The following is a 21888-nucleotide window of genomic DNA, read 5'->3' on the forward strand; positions in this document are numbered from 1 at the left end:
ATCTCCAAACCTCTAAATTGCCACATTTGAAAAAGTCAAATATTGAATTTTTTTTTAAGGGAACACTTTCTCTGTCCTGGAACACTACATCTTAGGGTTTGGATAGTAATTACATATTTAAGACACATGCTAGGAAATACTGCAACCAATTAGTTGATTGGCTAATGTTGGCCAACCAAGAGGGAATGGGGTGTCTATTTATAAGGGGATGGGATGTGGTATCAGGAAGGCTACACAGAGTGGTGAAGCACACTAAGCTAGCAACAGCGTAATATAGTATACAGTCAGGGTGAGTTACAAGAGTGAAGGAGTGAGTGTGGAGAGTACATATGATAAGATTTTTAAACCATCTGAGTGACTACCTTTTGGAATTTAAATTCTCCTAACTCACATAAGTAGAGTTGACCTCTACCTCCCCTGAGTCCTTTATACCTAAACTGACTCAATATCTCTACAGCACTTACCCTTTTGTTTTCATGTTTTTACTCAATAAATACTTATTGGGCATCTGCTATGTGCAAGGTACTGTTCTAGAAGCCAATAATACAATAGTGTTAGTATTAGGTCAATAGTATTAGACCAATAATGGATTATTAAAAATAAATCCATGTTCTCATGAAATTTATATCATAATAAAGGATGATGGGCAAAAAAAAAAAAAAAAAAAAAGACAAAGTAAGGCTGAACTGTCTTCCTCCAAACTCACATGCTGAATTCCTAACCCCCAGAAACTTCAGAATATATTTGGAGAAAGGGTCTTTAAATGGGGGATTAAATTAAAATGAGGCCATTAGGGTATCCCTAATCCAATCTATTGACATTCTTCTAAGAAAAGGAAATTTGTATCTACAGAGAGATACCAGGAGTGTGACAAACATACAGAAAGACCATGTGAGGAGGACACAAGAAGGCAGCCATCTACAAGCCAAGGAGAAAGACCCCAGAGAAACCAAACCTGCTCACACCTTGATCTTGGACTTCCAGCTCCCAGAACTGAGAGAAAATAGATTTTTGTTGTTTTAGCCAACTGGTCTATGGTACTTTGTTATGGCCATCCTACCAAACTATACACCAAATAACACATAAACAGCATGGTGAAATATTACTTACTTAGTGCTATGTAGAAAAATAAAACAGGAAAAGAGGGAAAGAAAGTATGGGAAACTGGGTTGCAACTGATGTGGGATGGTCAGTAAAGACCTCACTGGGAGGGAAGAGCTGGGCAAAGACTTGAAGGTGATTAAGCCTGCTCTGCACTTATGGGGGTGTGGGAATGGGAAGAGCATTCTAGGCAAAGGGAATGACAAGGGCAAAGGCCAGAGGTAGAGGCAGGCATGGTATGTTCAAGGAACTACAAGATGGTCAGGTTGGCTAGAAATCACATATGAGTCACTCAGGAATCCACGCATGAAGATGACAGGAGATGAGGTCAGAAAGATAAAAAGTAATCTGATGGTAAAGACCTTGTTCAAAGTGTGGACCTCAGACGAGCCGTGCTGGCATCACATACAAGACTATTAGAAATGCAGACTCTCTGGCCCTGCCCCAGACCTACGAAATCATATTCTGTATGGAGATAATATCCCCAAATGATTTGCAGGCACATTAAAGTTTTTAACAGCTTCATTAAGGTATAATTAGTACACCATACATTTCACTCATTTAAAACATACAAGTCAAAGGTTTTGTATAATATTCACAGGTATTTGCAACAATCACTAGGTCAATTATGGAATATTTTTATCACATCAAAAAGAAGTCCTGTACACTTTAGCTATCACTGCCCCTGCATCCTATAAATTTGGATACATTGTGCCTTCATTTTCATTCATCTCGAAGTATTTTCTGATTTCCCTTTCTATTGCTTCTTGGATCCACTGCAGAGTTAGGAGTATGTTGTTTAATTTCCACATATTTATGAGTTTCTGTAATTTTTTCCTGAATATTCATTTAAATTTCATTAAAATGTGGCCAGATAACAGACTTTGTTATTATTTCTGTAAATTTGTTGAGGTTTGTTTTATAATCTCGTATATGATTTATCCTGGACAGCGTTTTGTGTGCCTTTGAGAAGAACGTATATTCTGTTGTTGGGTGGAGTATTCTATAGATGTCTGGTGTTGTATCTACTATTGTAAATAGAGCATTTAAGTCTCCAATTATTGTTGAATTATTTACTTCTTCCTTTCTCAGTTTTTGCTTTGTGTACTTTGGTGCTCTGTTATTGGATATATATGTGTTTATAATTATTATAGCTTCCTGCTGGATTGACACTCCAGCTTTCCTGTGGCTGCTGTCTGGATGATATATATTATTCAAGCCTTTTACTTTCAATCTATTTGTATATTTGAACCCAAAATGTGCCTTTTGTAGATAACATATAGTTTGATCACGCTTCTTAATCCAGTCTGACAATCTCTGCCTTTTGACTACATGATTTAATCCATTCACATTTAATGTTATTATTGATAGAGATTTACTTCTGCCATTTTACTTTTGTTTTTATGGCTCATGTATTTTTTGTTCCTCTATTTCTCCTTTACAGCTTTCCTTTGTCTTAAGTGAAAATTTTCTAATGTAGCATTTTAACATATTTAATTATTTTAAATATATATATATTTAGTGGTTGCTCTAGGGTTTACCACATAATCTTATCAGAATCAGCTTTCAATTTATACTAGCTTAATTGCACTGATATACAGAAACATTATTCTTATATAGCTCTCATTCCTTTTTCTTCTTTTTGTGGAATTTTTGTCACACAGTATTACACCTACTAATGTTATAATGCAATTACACATTGTTGTAATTATTACTTTACCATTTTTAGTCATTTTCTTAGCCAATACAACTTTACTCCCACCCATCCACTTTGTGCTGTTATTGGCAAATACATTACATGCATATTTGAGAGGATGCCTATAAGGAACTTGTAGGTTGTTGTTAAGAATTTTGTCCTTTTTCCTGAGTGAAATGGGAAGACTCTGGAACAGAAAAGCCATCTGATCTGACTTACATTTAAAAAGGTTCCAACTGTATACTTCATTGAGAATAGTCTCTAAGAGAGCAGGGAAGAGTCAGAAGACAATTTAGAGATGTCTGCCATAATCCAGGGTTGGAAATAAAGATGGCTTGGACCAGGCTGGAAGTAGTAGAGTTTGTAAGAAATTATCAGCTTCTGAATATGATCTGAAGGTAGCCAGTGAGATTTAATGACAGATAATGGGATGGAAGGAATCAAGGATAACCCCAAGCTTTTAGGACTAAGCACTGGAAGAACAGACTTGCCATTAACTGAAATGGGGAACAGTGTGGAAGTACGATGTTCAGGGGGAAATCCAGGAGATTCAGTGAGATGTATAAGGTTGGAGACTCCTTGTGACTACCCCAGGGAGGTGTTGACTGGGCAGAGATCATACAAATCGGGAAAGAGGTCCAGGTGGGAAATATAAATTTGAGAATCATCAGTATACAGGTGGTATTTAAATCTATGAGACTAAATGAGTTCCTTCAGGTCTGAGAATGAAGAGAAATGAGGCTGAGTTCTGGGTGTCAGAAGCAAGGGAAGATGCGGAGGAATCTACAAAGAAAGAGAAGGAAAAGCCAAAGTTTTATAAATACTTGACCTCCTTAATATGCTGTGAGCTGCTTAAGAGCGGAAATAATCTATTAATCGTTGTGTCCCTTATGTAAGCGTTCTCAACCATGCAAACTTTGAAAAAGCTCTCAGTGAGTCTGATACACACCTCCAGGTTGAGAACAATTGCCTCTGTGCCTGTCATAGTGCTGGGCACAGAGAAGTTGCTGTGTGTTTCTGAAACTGAAACTGAATGTATGATTAGAACATAAAAACACCCAAAGGTTTCAGGTATTAATTTTGAACTATGATAATAATTAGCTATCCACCATGATTTACCAAGAGAAGCCACATTGATCCCCGAGTTGCAATTAAGGTAACCACTGTGCAAGAGAATAAAATCTATGCATATTTCTATTACAGAAAAAGAGGTAACAAAAAGCAAGGGAAGTATATAATATTTTGGAGATGGATTGCTTTTAACTAGCTTCACATTATATAGTCAAATGCCTTTCACTTCCTGTATTTGTGACTTGTAATTCTGTTCTCATTAAGAGTGATAGCATAGAGTAGTAAGAATAGAACAGTCAGATTTTCATCCAAGCCCTGGTTCTGCCATTTCTAACTGCCATTTCTGAAGCTCTCCAACCCATATAAACCCTCTGGGCTCATCTCTTTCACATGTGGAATTAGAATAATGAAACCTATTCTGAAAAATATTGCAAAGACTACAGACAGACTTAAATTATCTTGCAGAGAGCAGACTCACAAAAATGGTCATTGTTATTACTATTGACAATTTTGGTAATCATAATTGTCATTATGATAAAAATATAATAATGTAAAGAATTGTGAATTGAGTAGGCAATTAGTACCTATGTGATAAATTACTTCAAAACTTAGTGGCTTACTTGTTTTATGACAATGAACTATGACTGCAGTTCCTGTAGGTCAGGAATTCATGAGTAGCTTAGCTTAATGGTTCTGGCTGAGAAGTTCTTGTTAGGATGTAAAGTCAAGATAATGGTTGGAGCTGAAGTATAGGCTTCCAAGGAGGCTCACTGACGTGGCTGACAAGCTGGTGCTGCCTATTGGCTGGATGCCTTAGCCCTGTGGACCTCCCAGTGTCCCCATGACATGGTAGGGGGCTTCCCGCAGAGCAAGCAATCCAAGAGAAGGCAAGGCAGAACTATCAAATTCTTCTACAACCTGGCCTTTAAAGTCTCCTTGCCTCCCTCCTTCCCTTCCCTCCTGGGCCTGACCGCCCAGCCCGCCGGGTATGGCGCTGATGGTGGATGTGGTGGGGCCAGCGCCCTGGGGCTTCCGCATCTCCGGGGGCAGGGATTTCCACACGCCTATCATGGTGACCAAGGTAACCGAGAGGGGCAAGGCTGAAGCTGCTGACCTCCGGCCTGGTGACATTATTGTGGCCATCAGTGGGGAGAGTGCAGAGGGCATGCTTCATGCCGAGGCCCAGAGCAAGATCCGCCAGAGCCCCTCACTCCTGAGGCTGCAGCTGGACCGGTCCCGAGCTGCCTCTCCCGGGCAGACCAACGGGGAAAGCTCCGTGGAGGTGCTGGCCACTCGCTTCCAGGGCCCCGAGGACGCACACAGACAGCCAGTCCTCCCTGCGGTCACCAGGCTCCAGCCCAGCCTCCCTCGGACCCCGGCCAGGCAGCTCCTTCTCTACCCTGCCCACCAGCAGCCCACACGCCCTCGCTGGAGAGGCTGTGACCAGCCACAGTTTCCAGAGGCTGCCCCGCTCACCGGGACTCGCTGCTGAGGGCCGCTTGTGCTATGGGGGTCGCCCCGGAAGCCAACAGGCCGCTGGCGACTCGGCTGCGCTGGTGCTGCCGCCACCGCCTTCCCCAGGTCCCCGTTCCTCCAGCCCCAGGCTCAGTGTGGCCTCTGAAGGGGAAAGCCATCTCCTGAGCGAGGATTCAGAAGTCTTCAAGATGCTGCAGGAAAATCGTGAGGCGCGGCTCCACACCCCACCCCCCCGGCAGTCCAGCTCCTTTCGGCTCTTGCAGGAGGCCCTGGAGGCTGAGGAGAGAGGTGGCACGCCTGCCCTCCTGCTCAGCTCGCTGAGTCCCCAGTCTGCCCTGCGCACCTCCAGGGCCCTGGCCACCCCACCCAAGCTCCACACGTGTGAGAAGTGCAGTGCCAGCATCCAGAACCAGGCTGTGCGCATCCAGGAGGGGCGGTACCGCCATCCCAGCTTCTACACCTGCACCGACTGTGGGCTGAACCTGAAGATGCGCGGGCACTTTTGGGTGGGGGACGAGCTGTACTGTGAGAAGCACGCCCGCCAGCGCCACTCCGCACCCCTGACCCTCAGCTCCCAGGCCTGAGTGCCCGCCCTCCACTCTGAGGGCACCTCCACGCCAGGGCCTTGCAGTTGGCATGGAAAGGCGATAGGGGTTGGTGGGTTCCCTTCCTCCTCGCTGGGACAAGGACCTGCCTGTGCTGTGCCTCTGCTGGATATTCTCACTTCCTTCCCCCTGCTGGACAGGCTCTGCACCAAAGTCTGAAGTGGGCACTGCGCAGGGTGTCTCTGTGCCATAGGGGTTGAGCAGGCTGTTAGGTGGAGATAAATATCTAGGAGACGGGTGGGCCAGACGCTCCAGGTATTCACTGTGTAAAGTTTTCAACATAGGAACGCTATAAATATATAATAAAAAATCGTTATTTCTGTCATATCGTATTTGTTACACAGGGCAGCCCCCTTCAGTGAGGTAGGGGAAAATACATAAACACCAGGCGGAAAGGATCATTGGGCACCAACTTGGAAGTCTGGCTACCACAAACAGTAACTAAACTATACCTTTAATGTTACCTGTTACCTTTGAAAATGGTGAATGGAAGTAATAGATTTGCTTTCTTTCTCCATCTCACTTCTAAAACTGGAAATAATTCCAATTATTTCTTAATGACCTTCAATAAGTGTGATTATATTTATTGCCATTGTCTTCCTAGTAAAGGTTTCTTTCAAATGTCTTGCTATTTGAGCAAGTGTGAAGAAGCTTTCTGATGTGAATACATAATCAAGATTGTTGTATAACTTGAAAGTCAGTGTTTCAATTTTCCTCTAAGGGAACATTCAGCTTTGTTTCCGCTGACAAACACTTGTAACAAAATAATACCCTATTTCAATCTTCAACATGGCAACAAATAATACTAAGCAACTCTTGCCAAGTACTAACTAAAGAATTCAGATTAGAATTATGCTGGTTATCTCCCAACATCAACAACTACAGACAAAATATTTTATTTCCCACCCTCCCATTAACTGGTTGCCTGACTTTGAACAAATCATAATCCCATTTTAATCTTTAAGCTGAGGGAATTAGATTTTTTTTAGAAAAAGAAAAGTTATATATGCTCATGGTAAAAACAGAAAAAAAGCATATGGATTAGAAAAATTCAAGAGACTATTCCTTCAAGTTCTTAAATTGTATGATTGTTTATTTCTTATGTACTCTTTGAGATACAGAATGATGGTTAAACCATCTTTTGATAGATTTGGCATAACTAGTTTGGCATAAATGCAAAAAAAAAAATTTCAGAGACTTCTACCATCACCTTGATAGTGGCTCACCTGCCCCAACATAAAATTTTGTGTCAGTCACTGCTTTGGTTACCAAGAGATATTTTCCAAGATACTAATGGACTATGCTGGTATGACTAGCTGTTTTGTGTTAATGTCTTTCTAACCTCTAAACCAAGGAAAGGAAGGAATGCTAGATTTTGGAGTCCTTAAAAGCTGACCAGAAAAGGCAAGTTAAAAGGTGAGAAATGAAAAGACAGACAGAAGAATGAATATCTCTTTAAGAAGCAATGAAAGCTTACAGATTTCAAGGTGAGGAGAAGCAAGTCAAACATCATTCTATGCCAAGAAAATCTTGTAGATGACCACAAACCACTTTTCCTGACAGACTGAAAACTTAGGAATATTTGCTTTGTTAGCAGGCTGTCAAGTGATATGTTCAGAGTCAGGTTTTTTTTTTTTTGAAGTCTAATATGCCGTAATTTATATTTCTTCCTTTTGAGCTGCAATTCAAGTCACATTGTACTCTCTGAAACAGTAAACAGGAAGACAACTTGAGGTTAGTCTTCAGTTCACTTTGCCTTTCACCCTGCAAAACAGAGCCTTTGAACTAGCATCTTCATTGCCCCATTAAGGTGATCTTTTCAGAAAATTCCACTGTTATCAGCAATTTTACACGGCATGGCATGACACGGCTCATCGAACATACACACTCATCAGGTAGTGTGTGGTTCAAGCCACACCTAGCCTGCGTGAAGCTGTGTTCCAGACCTTAACTCTGAGAATTTGGAGCTTACCAGGAAAAACTATCTGAATGCAAGTGAACCCTTCACGCCCTAGTGACTGCGCAGGAAGTCACAGGGCAGTGGCTCATCCTCTGTCTCTAAGGAACGGGTCTTGAAATCTCTCCTTTCTCTAGAAGTTCTATTTAAACTACTCAAGTGTTCAAAAGATGTAAGAGATGGCTGTTGTTTAAGAAAAATGTTTCCTTTCATCTTTAAGAAACACTGGAGGGGCCTACAGAAGGATGAGGATGGTAAAGCCACTTAATCTACATGGTGCAGAAATATCTGATTGGTGTCACTGATCGGTGCACCCTTTCCACAGCATATAGTTGCTGCTGTAAGAAGCTTCCCAGCCAAGCGCTACATTCCCCAACACCAACCACACACCAACTCCACTCACATTCTATTGGCCGAAACTGCCCACATGACCCCAAACATCTAGGTGGGCTAGTTTCAGCCAGTGGAATGTGAACGGGAGTGATGTGTGTCCCCTCCAATCCTTGTGTGCTTCCTCCGTATCACCTCCTTCAGCAGGAACCTGGGGTCACCTGTTGAAGAAGGGCTGCACTGGAGGACGGAAAGGAGCCAGAATCCCTGATCAATACTCAGAGGAGAGTTGCCTGATCAGGAAGGAATATGGATACCGTTCATTGTTGAAGAGAGATTACAATATTGCATTATGACATCGCGCTTTGGGAGATTTTGTTAGAGCAGTTCATCTACCCTGAACCAATACAGAAGTACATTTTCTTGGGATGCAGGATCATCTGGGAAAATGGAAGAGGAACACAGGAAGAAAAAAGCACAGCAACAGAGGCAGGAAAACCTAAGATGGAGAGAAATGAGTTCATTTACTGGGTCAGCCCCTGGGAAGTATCTGCTCTTAGAAAAATCAGTTCATTGGTCTGAAACATTGGACTAAGACGGACAGCTTGAATATCCACATAACCATTGTTAAAAAATAAACCAACAGAAAAGATTACAAATAATCTTTGCCATACTGAAAAATGAACAAATTAGCAGTGATAAGATGGCTACATAGCATTTTAAAATAGTAATATTTTATCTAAGAAATACGTAGTGAAGAGGACTGGGATGGAGAAATCCAGAGAAACATTCAAGGAAAAAGGATGAAGTAGGAAAAAACTTTAAAAACTTTAGATTTAAAATAAGAGAAAGAATCAGAGAAGTTAAAAAATCTGCTCCAAGGAGTTGAAGTTTAAGGATAATTTTTTAAGAGCTAGAAACTAGAGATGGTAGAGAAAATGCTCTGAAGACCTAAGAGGTATATTTATTCATTCATTAGTTTAATCCACAAATATTTAGTGAGCAACTACTATGTGTGGAGCCCTGTTAATGGCAGCATGGACAGCACCATGAGCTCACAGTCCTAAACACAGAACAAAGGGTTGTGATACATAGTACCCCATCTCAGCGATCTTCTCAAAGGCAAATGTTTAATTTTCTTTTATTCAAAAAATGTAGTCAAGACCAGTGGAAAAAGAGGACTGTTTCCCTCCCATTCTAATGGTGCCTTCCTAAATTCTATTTTAGCAATCAGAAAGGGACAAACAGGCTGGAGAAACACAAAATTCTAAGTCTTTAACAGACCGTGACAAAAACAGAGCCAAATAATTATTTCTAAGAAAATGAAATTGCTTTTTATCACCACACACTGAATGGCTTTTTCCGATTGTCCCCTGTAAGGCTGTAATAGCACTGATTGTAAAATGCACGAATCCTGACAACAGACAATACAATTGAAAAAATTAGTCTCCTGTGTGCAAAATAATACTTTCATAACAAGGGGCAATTCATGCTTACTTTCTCTAGACTTTCGCCAAACAGAATACCAGTTCAGGCTAATTACGCGAGCTGGTTGAAAACTGTGTGCTTAAGGGAAAGGCATCCCCCTTAAGAATAGCCAAGAATAAGTCTTAGCACCAAATACAAAACAACCGGAAAAAAGTGGGTTCAATCCCCAGTACTTCTATTAAAAAATAAAGAAAGAAACCTTATCTCACCCCCTTCAAAAAATAAAATGTAAAAATGAAATATATAAATTCATTTTTAAAACTGTTAAAAAAAAAAGCAAGCGTGTAAACTAACAAAAAGTAAAGTTAAAAAAATGCTCAATATTGGTAAATTATCAGAGAAATGCAAATCAAAACTACAATGAGGTATCCCCTCACACTTGTCAGAATGGCCATCATTCAAAAATCCACAAACAATAAATACTGGAGAGGGTGTGGAGGAAAGGGAACCCTCCTATGTTGTTGGTGGTAATGTAATTTGGTGCAGCCACTATGCAGATTTTTTAACTTCTCTTGTTCTTTGTCTCACTTTAAATCTAAAGTTTTCTAAGTATTTTTCCTACCTCATCATTTTCCCTTGAATGTTTCTCTGTGTTTCTCCATCCCACTCCTTTTCACCAGGTTATTTCCTAGATAAAATATTATACTGTACTAAAAATGCTACCTAGCCTTCTTATCACTGACAGTTTGCTCATTTTTCAGTATGGCAAAGGTTATTTGTAATCTTTTCTGCTGGTTTTATTTTTTTACAATGATTGTGTGGATATTCAAGCTGTCCATCTTAGTCCACAATGTTTCAGACCAATGAAGACTGAAGAAAGAGCCCAGAGTCAGCAACAGAGCGACATCAATGGTTTAACGGACAGGGGAAAACATAAGAGGATACTCACAAGAAATTTCATTAGCATACTGCAATTAGCCATGCTTGCTGATGCATATAAAAGAGTTGTAAAATTCTCTGCCTTGAAAAAAACAAAAATCACCTTCCGTGATTAAGGAACTTTCTGCCACATCGACTCAAGTGCTTTGCTCCAAAGCACAGCTATGGGTCACCTTTATGTTGAGAACTTTTGCCACCTTGGGAGAGAAAAAGCAGTTCCTGTGAAGAGTCAACTGTAACTTCCACACACTGATTCACACGTCGGGCAAGAAATACAACTGGCTTGTCACAGGGAATGGTGGGGCAAGGACCAATTTTCCCAAGTTCTACTTTTCATGAGGCGTGGTGCCACAGGTCTGACGCTGCAAGAGGTTTGGAAATTTGAGTCCCTAGAGAAATGTTTCAGTAAGATACCCACAAACAACAAGCAAAACAATGCCTCCAACATGATCAAAACAGGTGTGCAGTGTCATCTACGATGCATGAGCTACTTTAGGTCCACCTGAAAATTCAGTTAATTTCTTGTGTAAGAAGAGGAGCATTTATAAGCATTCAATCGAGTCAATCTATGACAAGCGAGGGTCCCGGCAAAAACAATGGCCTGCTCAAACTGCATCATTTAAGAAAAGCTTAGAGAAGGCACTTCCCCCCAGTCAGAAAATGGGCAGAAGACCTAAACAGACATTTCTCCAATGAAGACATCCAGATGGCCAATAGGAACGTGAAAAGATGCTCGGGAAGAGGGTATAGCTCAGTGGTAGAGTACATGCTTAGCATGCACGAGGTCCTGGGTTCAGTCCCCAGTACCTCTATTAAAAAATAAGTAAATAAATAAAAAAACCTAATTACCTTGTCCCCTTCAAAAAATAAAATGTAAAAATAAAACAATAAATTTATTTTTAAGACTGTTTTTTTAAAAAGCATGCAAACTAACAAAAAGTGAAGTTTAAAAAAAGATGCTCAATATCGATAATTATCAGAGAAATGCAAATCAAAACTACAGTGAGGTATCACCTCACACTGGTCAGAATGGCCATCATTCAAAAGTCCACAAACAATAAATACTAGAGAGGGTGTGGAGAAAAGGGAACCCTCCAACATTGTTGGTGGTAATGTAATTTGGTGCAGCCACTATGGACAACAGTATGGAGATTCCTTAAAAAACCAAAAGTGGGGTTACCATATGATCTAGCAATCCCACTCCTGGGCATACATCTGGAAAAAACTCCAATTCAATAAGGTACATGCACCCCAATGTTCACAGCAGCACTATTTATAAGAGCCAAGACATGGAAGCAACCTAAATGTCCACTGACAGATGACTGGATAAAGAAGACATGGTGTACGTGTACACACACACACACACACACACACACACACACACACACACACACACACACACAGTGGAATACTACTCATCCATAAAAAAGAATGAAATAATGCCATTTGCAGCAACATGGGTGGACCTAGAGATCATCATACTAAGTCAAATAAGTCAGATAGAGAGAGATAAATATCATGATATCACTTATATGTGGAATCTAAAAAAAAAACAAAAAACACAAATGAACTTATTTACAAAACAGAAGGAGACTCACAGACACAAAAAACTTAACTTATGGTTCCCAAAGGGAAAGAGTAGGGAGGGATAAATTAGGAGTTTGAGATTAGCAGGTACAAACTACTATATTCAGAATAGATGAACAATAAGGACCAACTGTATAGCTCAGAGAACTGTATTTAATAGCTTGTAATAAGTTAAATGAAAAAGAATTTGAAAAATATATAGATACGTATAACCGAATCACTATGCTGTACACCAGAAGCTGACACAACATTGTAAGTCAACTATACTTCAATACAAAAAAAAAGAAAAAAAGGAAAAAAAAAGGGACTTTTTCCAAAGGCCTGAACTGGATGTAGGAAAAGGCAAGTACAATATCAGGGGACTATTAAGAGCTACTCCTGTGCTGGCAAGAGTCCAATGGAAGGAAAGGAGAGAAAAAGAAGAGAGAGAGACACTTAACAAAAGTCATGGCCTTCATTCAGGATGTAACTAACACCTTCCTTCAAGGATGTCATTCACCTGCAGCAACACCACAAAAGAAGAAAGCTTCTTTCCCTTGCTCCTTCTTTCTGATCGGTTTCTAGTACCCACCTCTCTGGGTCAAATCCAAAGAAAACCAGATGACAAAGGAGCCAGGGGCCTATATGACGTCCCTGTCAGTGGGCCTCTCAGGGCAAAGAAAGACTCAAGTGTGGTTGGGGGTGGGGGGGGGAGTGCATCAGGTGCAGCCAATCAAAGGAACTCAGCGCAGTGGATTTCTCTCAGAAGCTTAGGGCCCATCAGTTGGAATTTAAGGAAAAGAGAACAAAAATATTAATAGCGCTATCCTTTGTAATAAACTGAGTGTTGGACATACAGCGTTGGATTGTCAAACCAGATTCTCTCAAATCAGAGCTCTAACCAGGTATCAGGCTTTCGTAATAATTGCGAGGATCCAGGCAGTCAGGAGGCTCAGACAAAGCAGAGAGGCACCTGGGACACCAAGCGTGGCCGTCTGGGTCCTGTCTTCCTGCACTGGATGTGCACCTCTCTGGCCCAGAATAGCAGATGAGGTCTTTAAGTGAGATCCATGGTGTCCCTTACACAGCAGGAACATTTAAAGTCTGAAACATCTCCCTGAATGTCCAGACAGTTAGACAGCCACCCTGTGTGCCACTCTCCAGGGACACCTGGATCATGGATCTTGGGTTCCATTTAATGTATGTAATACCTCAGGCAGGGAGCAGCCTGCTAGGACTTTCAATACATAAGGTCTCTTCCTCCCAACAAATATCATTAGTCTATTACCCAGCGGTCCAGGTGAAAGGTGTTTAGACCAGGTTGTCTACCCTGGTTTCCTTTCCTCCAGGTCAACCAAGGAAGAAAGTAATTGGGGGGAGAGTATAACTCAACTGGCAGAGTGCATGTTTAGCATGCACTAGGTCCTGGGTTCCATCACCAGTACCTCCATTTAAAATAAATAAAAATTTAAATGTTACAATAGTCCTATGAATTACACATTAATCTCCTATTTTACAGAGGAGGAAACAAACCCAGGGAGGTTAAATACCTTATCAAGGTTGTTGTTGGGGCCAGCATTTACTGATATGGTTACCAAGTTCAATCTCTCAACTGGGTATGAAGACACCATTGAGGGGAGGGTATAGCTCAGTGGTAGAGCACATGCTTAGCATGCCGGAGGTCCTGGGTTCAGTCCCCAGTACCTCCATTAAGAAATAAATAAATAGACTTAATGGTCTCTACGCACCCCCACCAAAAAAAAAGCTTAGCAAAATATAATTCTCCTTAGCCAAAATGTTTAGAAATAAAAAAGAAATGGATTCTAGGGCAGCTTTACCTGCTTCCTCCCACAAACACTTTGTAACATTAAAAGAAGACGAGATGTGTCAGTTCACGTGAGTGGGAGAGAGGGGGAGAACAATGAGAAGGGGAGAGGGAGAGATTGATTATTAGGAAGAAAAGGAGAAAAATACGGAGGAGAAAGCTCTCTGGGTCTCCACTGCACGAGGCTGCTGTGAGGAAATCTGCTACACCTCGTACCCTGAACAACTGTCCAACTTTGCCAGGCAAGCGCTCAGCCAAACGCCATCCGCAACGCGAGCTCCTGGGAGGGAGACTGACAGGTGTGACCACAGGCCCAGTGCACACACACACGCACTTCCTCCTCCCCGTCAGACTGATTGTGACTCTTCTCTGTAGGAAGCTAGGAGCTTTTAGATCTCCTTTCCCCTAGTTTGGAGAAGACAGTGCTGGAAGCTCTCCGACTGTACGCAGGTGTGGGGAAATGGCGTGAACCGCAGCTGGGACTGGGGGTCAGCCTGTTTACCTTCAGGGATTGTAAGCAACTCCATTAACACCTAGAAAGTTTTCTCAAAAAGAGTGAGGGCCTAGAAAAGTTTAGCTGGCAAAATGACCGAATTTCCAGTGACTGTGTGGATCCAGAGACAGATAGCTAGAGTCCCCACTGCCAGGGGCCGACCCTGGTCTGCACTCTTCGGCCTCTGGTCCATCTGTCCTGACCCACTGGGGCTTCTCCAAACCCAAGGTCATGCCTATGCATAAACAATCTTATTTTCCAAATGATTTCAAAGAGCTGTGAAACAGTTTTGAGTACAAAACACTTATTTGAAAATTAAATTAAATGCAAAGAATAGAACTTACTTTTTCGTTTTGTTAGATAAAGTCTCCAAGCCGGCTTGCAGATTTTTGCATCTCTCTGACGGCTGGAGTGACTTCTCATTCAGGTATGTGCTGTTTCATGAAAGAGATTAAAAATTGATTGCTTTATTTATTTAGTTATTAAATAGACCTTATTCTTTTAGAGCAGTTTCAGGTTTACAGCAGAATTGAGCAGAAAATACAGAGTTTGCACACAGCCCTCTCCACTCACACATATATATACTCCTCCACCCTCAACATCCTCATCAGTGTGGCATATTTGGTGCAATTAATGAACCAACATGGGCACATTATTATCAACCAAAGTCTGTAGTTTACATTAGGGTTCACTCTTGATGTATCACATTTTTTCTGTGGGTTTTGACAAATGCATAATGGCATGTAGCCACCACTATAGTATTATGCCAAATAATTTCATTACCCTAAAAATCCCTAGTGCTCCATCTATTCAAAGTGATTGCTTTAAAAGGAGAGCTTGTAAGATACGGTTAACAAAAATCAGATTTAATTGATAAAGTGTGCCCAAATGAAGTCTGATGATTTTCATTCCATTATTGGATGTGTCCATGAAAAAGGAAATTGATATTTTTACCTCCAACGATGGGTCTAAATTAAAAAACAAAAAAACAAAGAAACTTGACATGATAAAGTCAAATGGAAAAGAACTCTCCATTTGGAAGACTTTATTTTTTCAGGTTTTCATATTTTCAGGTTCATATGTGCAATGAACAGATTATTGGACATTTTTAATCATTGTGTATATAAACAGACCTTATTTTTTAAAAGATGTCGTCTCTGGTAGGAAGCATGCAGACACAGGAGATCAATAATTCTCTCCAAAAACAAAGGCAAGATAAATCTGGCCCTTGATGATTACAACATCTGTGATATCAGGGCCTGTTGCTTTTGTTTTATGAAACTGGAAAAAACTGGAGTTGGAACAAAACCAAATCAAAAAGCAAGCTAAGGAAATGGGTTATGGAGTCGAGCTGCCTAACGAGCCTTGGAGACACACGTGTGCTATTTAACCGATCCAGGTCTCAGTTTCTGCATCTCTGGTCCTTACCTCACAGTGTCATGGTCAGGATATGTACATGATAGAGGAAACAATAAAAGGCACTTGGTACCATGCCTGCCACAATAAATGCTCAAAAAAAACAACAACAACAACAACAAAAAAAAAACCAAAAAGCAACTATCACTTTCCTTACACCTCAAAAATAGGCACACAACTCTGACTTCCTATTAACGCATTGATTTAATCACCCTGAAGGTATTTGCTGAGGAGCTAATATGCGCTGGGAGCCAGGCAAAGGAGGTCCCTTTCCTTGGTGGAGCTTGCAATCTGGTTAGGGAGAAAGATATATATCAAACAAAGGACCACACAAATGAAGGCAGAATTATGATCTGTGCTTGGGATCATTAAAACAGCAGTAGATGCCACGCAGGAGTGTAACGGGGAGCCACCTGCATATGGAGGGGGCCTCCGGACAGTGTCATTTAGGTGGAGATCCCCTGGGTAATCCAAGGGAGCTACTTTGGGAGGTGGGGGGGACTTTCCAGATAGAGGGGGAAGCAGGTGCAAAGGCCCCAGAGTGTTTGGAAACTGAAAGAAGGCAGGCGGGGCTCAAGGCTGAAGGGCTAAAGGGTGTGTGGAGGAGTAAGTAGGGGCCAGAGCTCACAGACCTGGTAATCCATGTTTACAATTCACCCTAATAACAATGCGGTGGGCAGCCATAGTAGGTTTGGGGGCAAGGGAGTGATGTATGTGTGTGACCTCATGTATGTTTCAAGAAGGTGACTGTGCAGAGACATGAAATGAGAGAAGGCCAGACTACAGAGTTTTTGTTTTGTTTTGTTTTTGGGTTTTATTTCAGCCTTTAAAAACAGTTTGCTTTTCACAGTTTGAAACATAACTTAGAGTTGAACATTTGTAGTGGCTAAACTTCTATGCTTTAATATTTTCTTTTTTGAAAAATAGACAAACACATCAGGCTCGAGAATCAAGAACTTTCAAGAATATTCAAATAAGGAGGGGACTTTAAAAGTGCAAAGTAAAGAAATGGAAAGCTCAGGGAATAACCTTTCAGGAAGATTTCGGGGGCAATTTACATCTGGGTTTGTGAGGTTTGTTTTTTTTTTTTAAATCCCTGAGAATCAGGGAAAACAAACAAACAACAAAGGATGGGAAAGTGAGAGGCTTCTGCTGGGTGCTGGGAGAGAGATGATTGCTCTACCAGCCAGGATAGAATAGACTATGATGTGGTAACAGACATCACTCACTGGCAGGTGCTTTACATCACAAAGGTTTGTTTCATGAAATGCCCACTAGACATCTGAGTGGCTTTCTAGGGCGGCTATGTTCCACATGACTTAGAAACACCACGTACTGCAGTCTTGGGGCCACTTGGTTTCAGCAAACTGCTTCCATAATTGCTGTGTCAGGAGAAGAAAGGGCTGGCAGGTCTTAGTCTGTTGTCTGAAGGCTTCAGCCTGGCCAGAACTAGCTGCATGCCCTACTGTCAGAAAAGGGCAACCATCCTCTGTGCCCAGAGAAAAGAGGAGACCAGGACACAGGAGGGCACCGGAAGTCCTCACCCCCTGTCCATCAGCCGAAAGAGAAGCTGACAGATTTGAGATCTCTCCTGGAGATAAAGCTGACAGAACTTCATAATCAATTGGATACAGGAGGTGAGGGAGCAGGAGGGGAATCAAGGTAAAGATATAAACAAGACAGATTCATAATTAATCCTCCAGAAGAGCCTTCCAAAACCACGGAGCACAAAGTACAGATGGGCTCACAAAATCCCTCTTTGCCCCGATAAGGTATGTTTCCCCCTCCCCGTTTCCTTCCTCCTTCTGTCTGCGTGCCCCACCTCCTGTGCTTTCTGAATGTATTACCATTCTTTCCAAGGATTTGTTTATTTCTAATTCGCTGTGTATTTCACTCAGGCAGCACCCGTTAATGAAGTGAATTACCAAGCCAGCAGTGCTCTGAATTATGATGGCTTTGCAAGATTGAATTGTGAAATGGTGACAAGCAGGCCTCTGATAGGATTTACAGTCACATAACTTTCCTTAAATTGGAGAGTTATCTTTGTTACTAAAAAGTCCAAACAGCTTTGCCCATCTGAAATCACAGAAGGTCCATAGAAAGCAAGTGAGGGTATTTGGGGTAAAGCAGAGAGGAGAAAATAAAGAATGAAGTCAGAGGGCAAAGGGGGTCCTTAGATGTCAGCAGGGTCAGCCTTGAATCTGAGCTCCACTCTCTGACCTTGGCCTTTGAACCCAAGGGTTTTCTTTTTTAAATCTTTACTCAATAATGTAGCCATAGGGATGCTATAGATTGAATGTGTGTATCCCCCCAAAATTCATATGTTGAAATCCTAGCCCCCAAGGTGATGTATTAGGAGGTGGGGTCTTTGGGAGGTCATGAGGGGGGCCCTCATGAATGGGATTAGTGCCCTGATAAAATCAGCCCAAGAGAGCTTCCTGGTCCCCTTCCACCTCGTGAGGTTCCAGTGAGAGGACAACTGTCTATGGTGAGCCGAGCTCTCTGCAGACACCAGGTCTGCAGGTGCTATGATCTTGGACTTGTAGCCTCCATAACTGTGAGAAATAAATTCCCGCTATGTCAGAGCCACCCAGTCCAGGCACAGCAGCCTGAATGGACGACGACTGCATGGAAGGACTGTCCTGGATGTGTATAAAAACAGCTGACTCATGGACGTTACTCAGTAAAGGCTGTGTTCTCGTCAATGCATCACTGTGTTGTTTCCTGGAGCAGTCGCCGTCATTACCCTAGGGGTCAGAAACTCCTCCCACCCACAGAAAGTCACTTCACAGCAGAAGGAGCCGAAAGAGAAGCCCCTCGAGTTCTCTTTGCTTCATTCATTTCATTCAAAGAAACTTCATAGTTCTCTTCCTTTTCACCTAATGTCATTAAAACCTTCCCAGGAAAACATTAAAAATGCACATGGAATACATAAACTTCAAATGTTTGTCTACATTAGACATCTGACCAATGTAGCACCTTTCAGTGTCTCTGAGACAAGACTCCCAGCTCATGCTGTTTCCAAGAATGTTGATTATTGGAATGAAAGAAATACCAGTTAACAGTAGAATTGCCATGTTTTAAAATGCTTGAAGACCTGACACTGTAAGAGATGCCAGGAGTCCCTGGACCAGTAGAAGGCATTAGACCTAGGGAGGGAAAGTGTTAGATCGTCAGTCCTCTCTGTCGGGAGTAAGTGAGAATTAGGTGTTTCCTGCATCTGAGCCCATGAAGAGAACCATGAGGGAGTTACTTGCTCTTGAGAGAGAAAAAAGAAACTTCCCAGTTCTGAGTTGAGAGAGGTCATGCCCTGTGGACAGATCCTGTTTGAGAAGCTGGCATCCACCACAGATGAAGAAGTTGGAATAAACCCTCCTGAATTTCTGATATGGGGACATCTCTTAGACGAGTCAAAAGGGACAGAGAGAAACTGACTGAGACGAAAGTAGGAATTTCCAAGACCCGGAGTCACAAGGAACCTGGCAGGAGAAGAGATTGCTACAAGACACGTGTGGGCTGATTTGTAACCCAAGGAAGGAATACTGGGGACCAGGTTCGAAGGGCCCATTCAAAAGGACTGGATGTCAGGGAGGACCCGAAGTAACAGAGGAAGAACATGAGATCTGCGGCTGGGGATCTCACATTTAGGGAGAAGTCCAGGATATAAGTGGCGAGGGACCCCCTAAAACTTGGAACTCAAGTTGGCAGCCTGAGCAGTCAGATCTGGAAGAGGAAAGGCACAAGAGTCAGAAAGGCTGCCAGATAAGCTGTAAAAGCCACAATCTGGGGCCAGATGCTCATGGGTTCAAAATAAGAATTCTGTTTCTGTCACCTCTGATAGTTTTGTGTTTTGTTTTTTTTTTAAATTTCAACTTTCTGGTGAAAGCCCCTTTTAAGAAAGTCTTACCAGAATTAGCCAAAGACGAGAAAAGAACCAGCCCACGTATGGTCTGCCAAACCGTACAGTGGAGAGAGCCTCCCAGGACAAGTCATGACAGGGACGAGGCTCTCCTCCTGGACATCTGCTTGAACTTGATGCATCAAGTTGGCCTTGAAGACTCCAGACCAGAGAGTGGAGGGGGCTCTAACTGCCCTGCCAGGGCCCCTTTCATTGCCCCATTACAAGGTCACAGCCTCCGCTCACACGTCACGCTGCAGGACTGCTTGTCTGCTCGTTTGTAGCATCTCACCAACACTGTCAGGTCCCTGCTCCCTCAACATTCTGCCACATCCACCTTGCAAATCTGCTGCAAGGGAGAAATACAGCCTCTGGCCTAATACATTTCTATACCTGTCCCCTGAGGATGGCTGGGGAAAAAAATCACCCATGTAGATGGTTTGATAGATTTACGGTGTCCAATTTGCCAGGCCTTTTGTCCCTTGACACTTCTGTTACACCTGCCATCCTGTCCCTCCCTGTCTCCTCAAAGATCCAGGTCCATCCCTTCATTTTTTTCTTTCCTGAACCTTCACCCTTTCCCTGCGACTGTCTCCTGCTCCTCAGGCTCAGTTCTCTACCATCTCAAAGTCAAAAACAAAACAACTCATTCTGCTATTCTCCTCTGCCTACTGCCCTGCTTCTCCAAATTTCCTCCCACAAGCTGTTTCTTTTCTTTACCTGCAAACCCACTGAACCATTCTTGGAAAGCATCACCAAGTCCAGGGGATGTTAGGGCTCTTACTCTCCCTCCCCGCAGCATCTGAGTGGCTGGCCACTTGCTGGGCACATGGTCCCCATCACAGTCCTCTCTTTGTTCTTCTGCCTCTGATTGCTGATCAGGGTTCTTTGGCAGGTTCTTTCTTGGACCCGTCCAGTAAGCACTGGTGTCTCCCATGGTTCTTCCTTTCCTGCCTTTTATTTTAAAGCAACTGATTGGCATCCAGTTACAGTATTCCCCAGGACACTCTCTAGACCTCTTGTCTTCTTAGCCTGCCTGTCTCCTCCAAACATCTCAGCCAAACTCTTTTCCCTTCTGCTCCATCCTCATGGCCCCCAAGGTGGGCAGTCTCATGTGCAAGTTTGATCTTGTCATTTCCCTGCTCAGGACCTTCTGTGACCTCTCTGTCAGCCTCAAGACATGCTCCTTAGCTGAGCCATGCACAAGCTGGCCCCTGACCATGATTGCAGTCTCACCTTTTACTGACAGTTTGCTAGTCATTAAATGGTACAAATTCCTCTTTTTCCATTCCTTGCAAGTCTTATATTGTGGATGCTGCCTGCTTTTATTACATAATTATAGAATTTATCTGTTTGGTCTGGCAACCAAGCCTTCAGGCACATTTTCATCACTTCAGTATTTCAGGAGGAAAAATCTTTAATAAGATTGAGGGGAAAAGATACACAAAAAACAAGCATCTCTGCCATCATTGTTATCTTGTGGCTGATCTGCTTTTTAGAAATGCTCTCCTCGTAAGTCAGCTGAAAACCGACTGGCAAGATTTCACAAAGTAGCAAGAAGCTTTGGAGACTACAATGGCTACTGCAAAATAATAATAACCAAGGCCCTGATAATGCAAAGAATATCTCTTAAATAAAACGAGTGGTTCAATCCCTGCAAAGTAATGTCACCAGTATTTAGTGGGTATTCACAAGGACCTCTAAAACACAGAGTTAGTGTCACCTTCTGAGCATGCCTTGTAATTACTACAATCATGCAATCAGCCCCCTGGACAAGTCAAACATCCCAAAGAATAATTTGCTTGTAAGTGACCAAGGAGTTTCAAGAACATCCAAATTCTACTTACAGTGGCCAGAAAGGGGACAAATCTGAATTGAGAATCTAAATGAAAAGCTTTTAAGTGAATTAATTTTAATGTCTCTGAAGAAAGAATTTCTTAACAGATGGGGAATACGGGCTAAAAATGGAAAGCCCAAAGAAGAGGAATTCATCCATATATGTACCACTCCCGCTCCTTCCCCATTCCTGCGAAGAGGCACTGAAGAGCCAGGAGTGCATCCTGATCATCAGAGGAAACCCCTCCCCC

General features: G+C 42.3%; 1 protein-coding gene and 1 pseudogene across 3 annotated transcripts in view; one reads left to right on the top strand and one right to left on the bottom strand.

Moving 5' to 3' along the window:
* The window catches only part of ST8SIA6 (ST8 alpha-N-acetyl-neuraminide alpha-2,8-sialyltransferase 6), a 140545-nt gene that overhangs the window by 71162 nt on the left and 47495 nt on the right, over positions 1 to 21888 (bottom strand). For all 3 annotated transcript variants that reach the window (XM_074358080.1, XM_074358079.1, XM_074358081.1), the window contains exon 3: positions 14832 to 14921. In XM_074358080.1, coding sequence (XP_074214181.1) covers positions 14832 to 14921 — 90 coding nt within the window. The remainder of the gene's footprint in view (positions 1 to 14831; positions 14922 to 21888) is intronic.
* LOC105078387 (PDZ and LIM domain protein 2 pseudogene) lies at positions 4837 to 6048 on the top strand (annotated as a pseudogene).

This window comes from Camelus bactrianus, chromosome 35, assembly GCF_048773025.1.
Source record: "Camelus bactrianus isolate YW-2024 breed Bactrian camel chromosome 35, ASM4877302v1, whole genome shotgun sequence".
In the NCBI taxonomy this organism is placed as follows: domain Eukaryota; kingdom Metazoa; phylum Chordata; class Mammalia; order Artiodactyla; family Camelidae; genus Camelus; species Camelus bactrianus.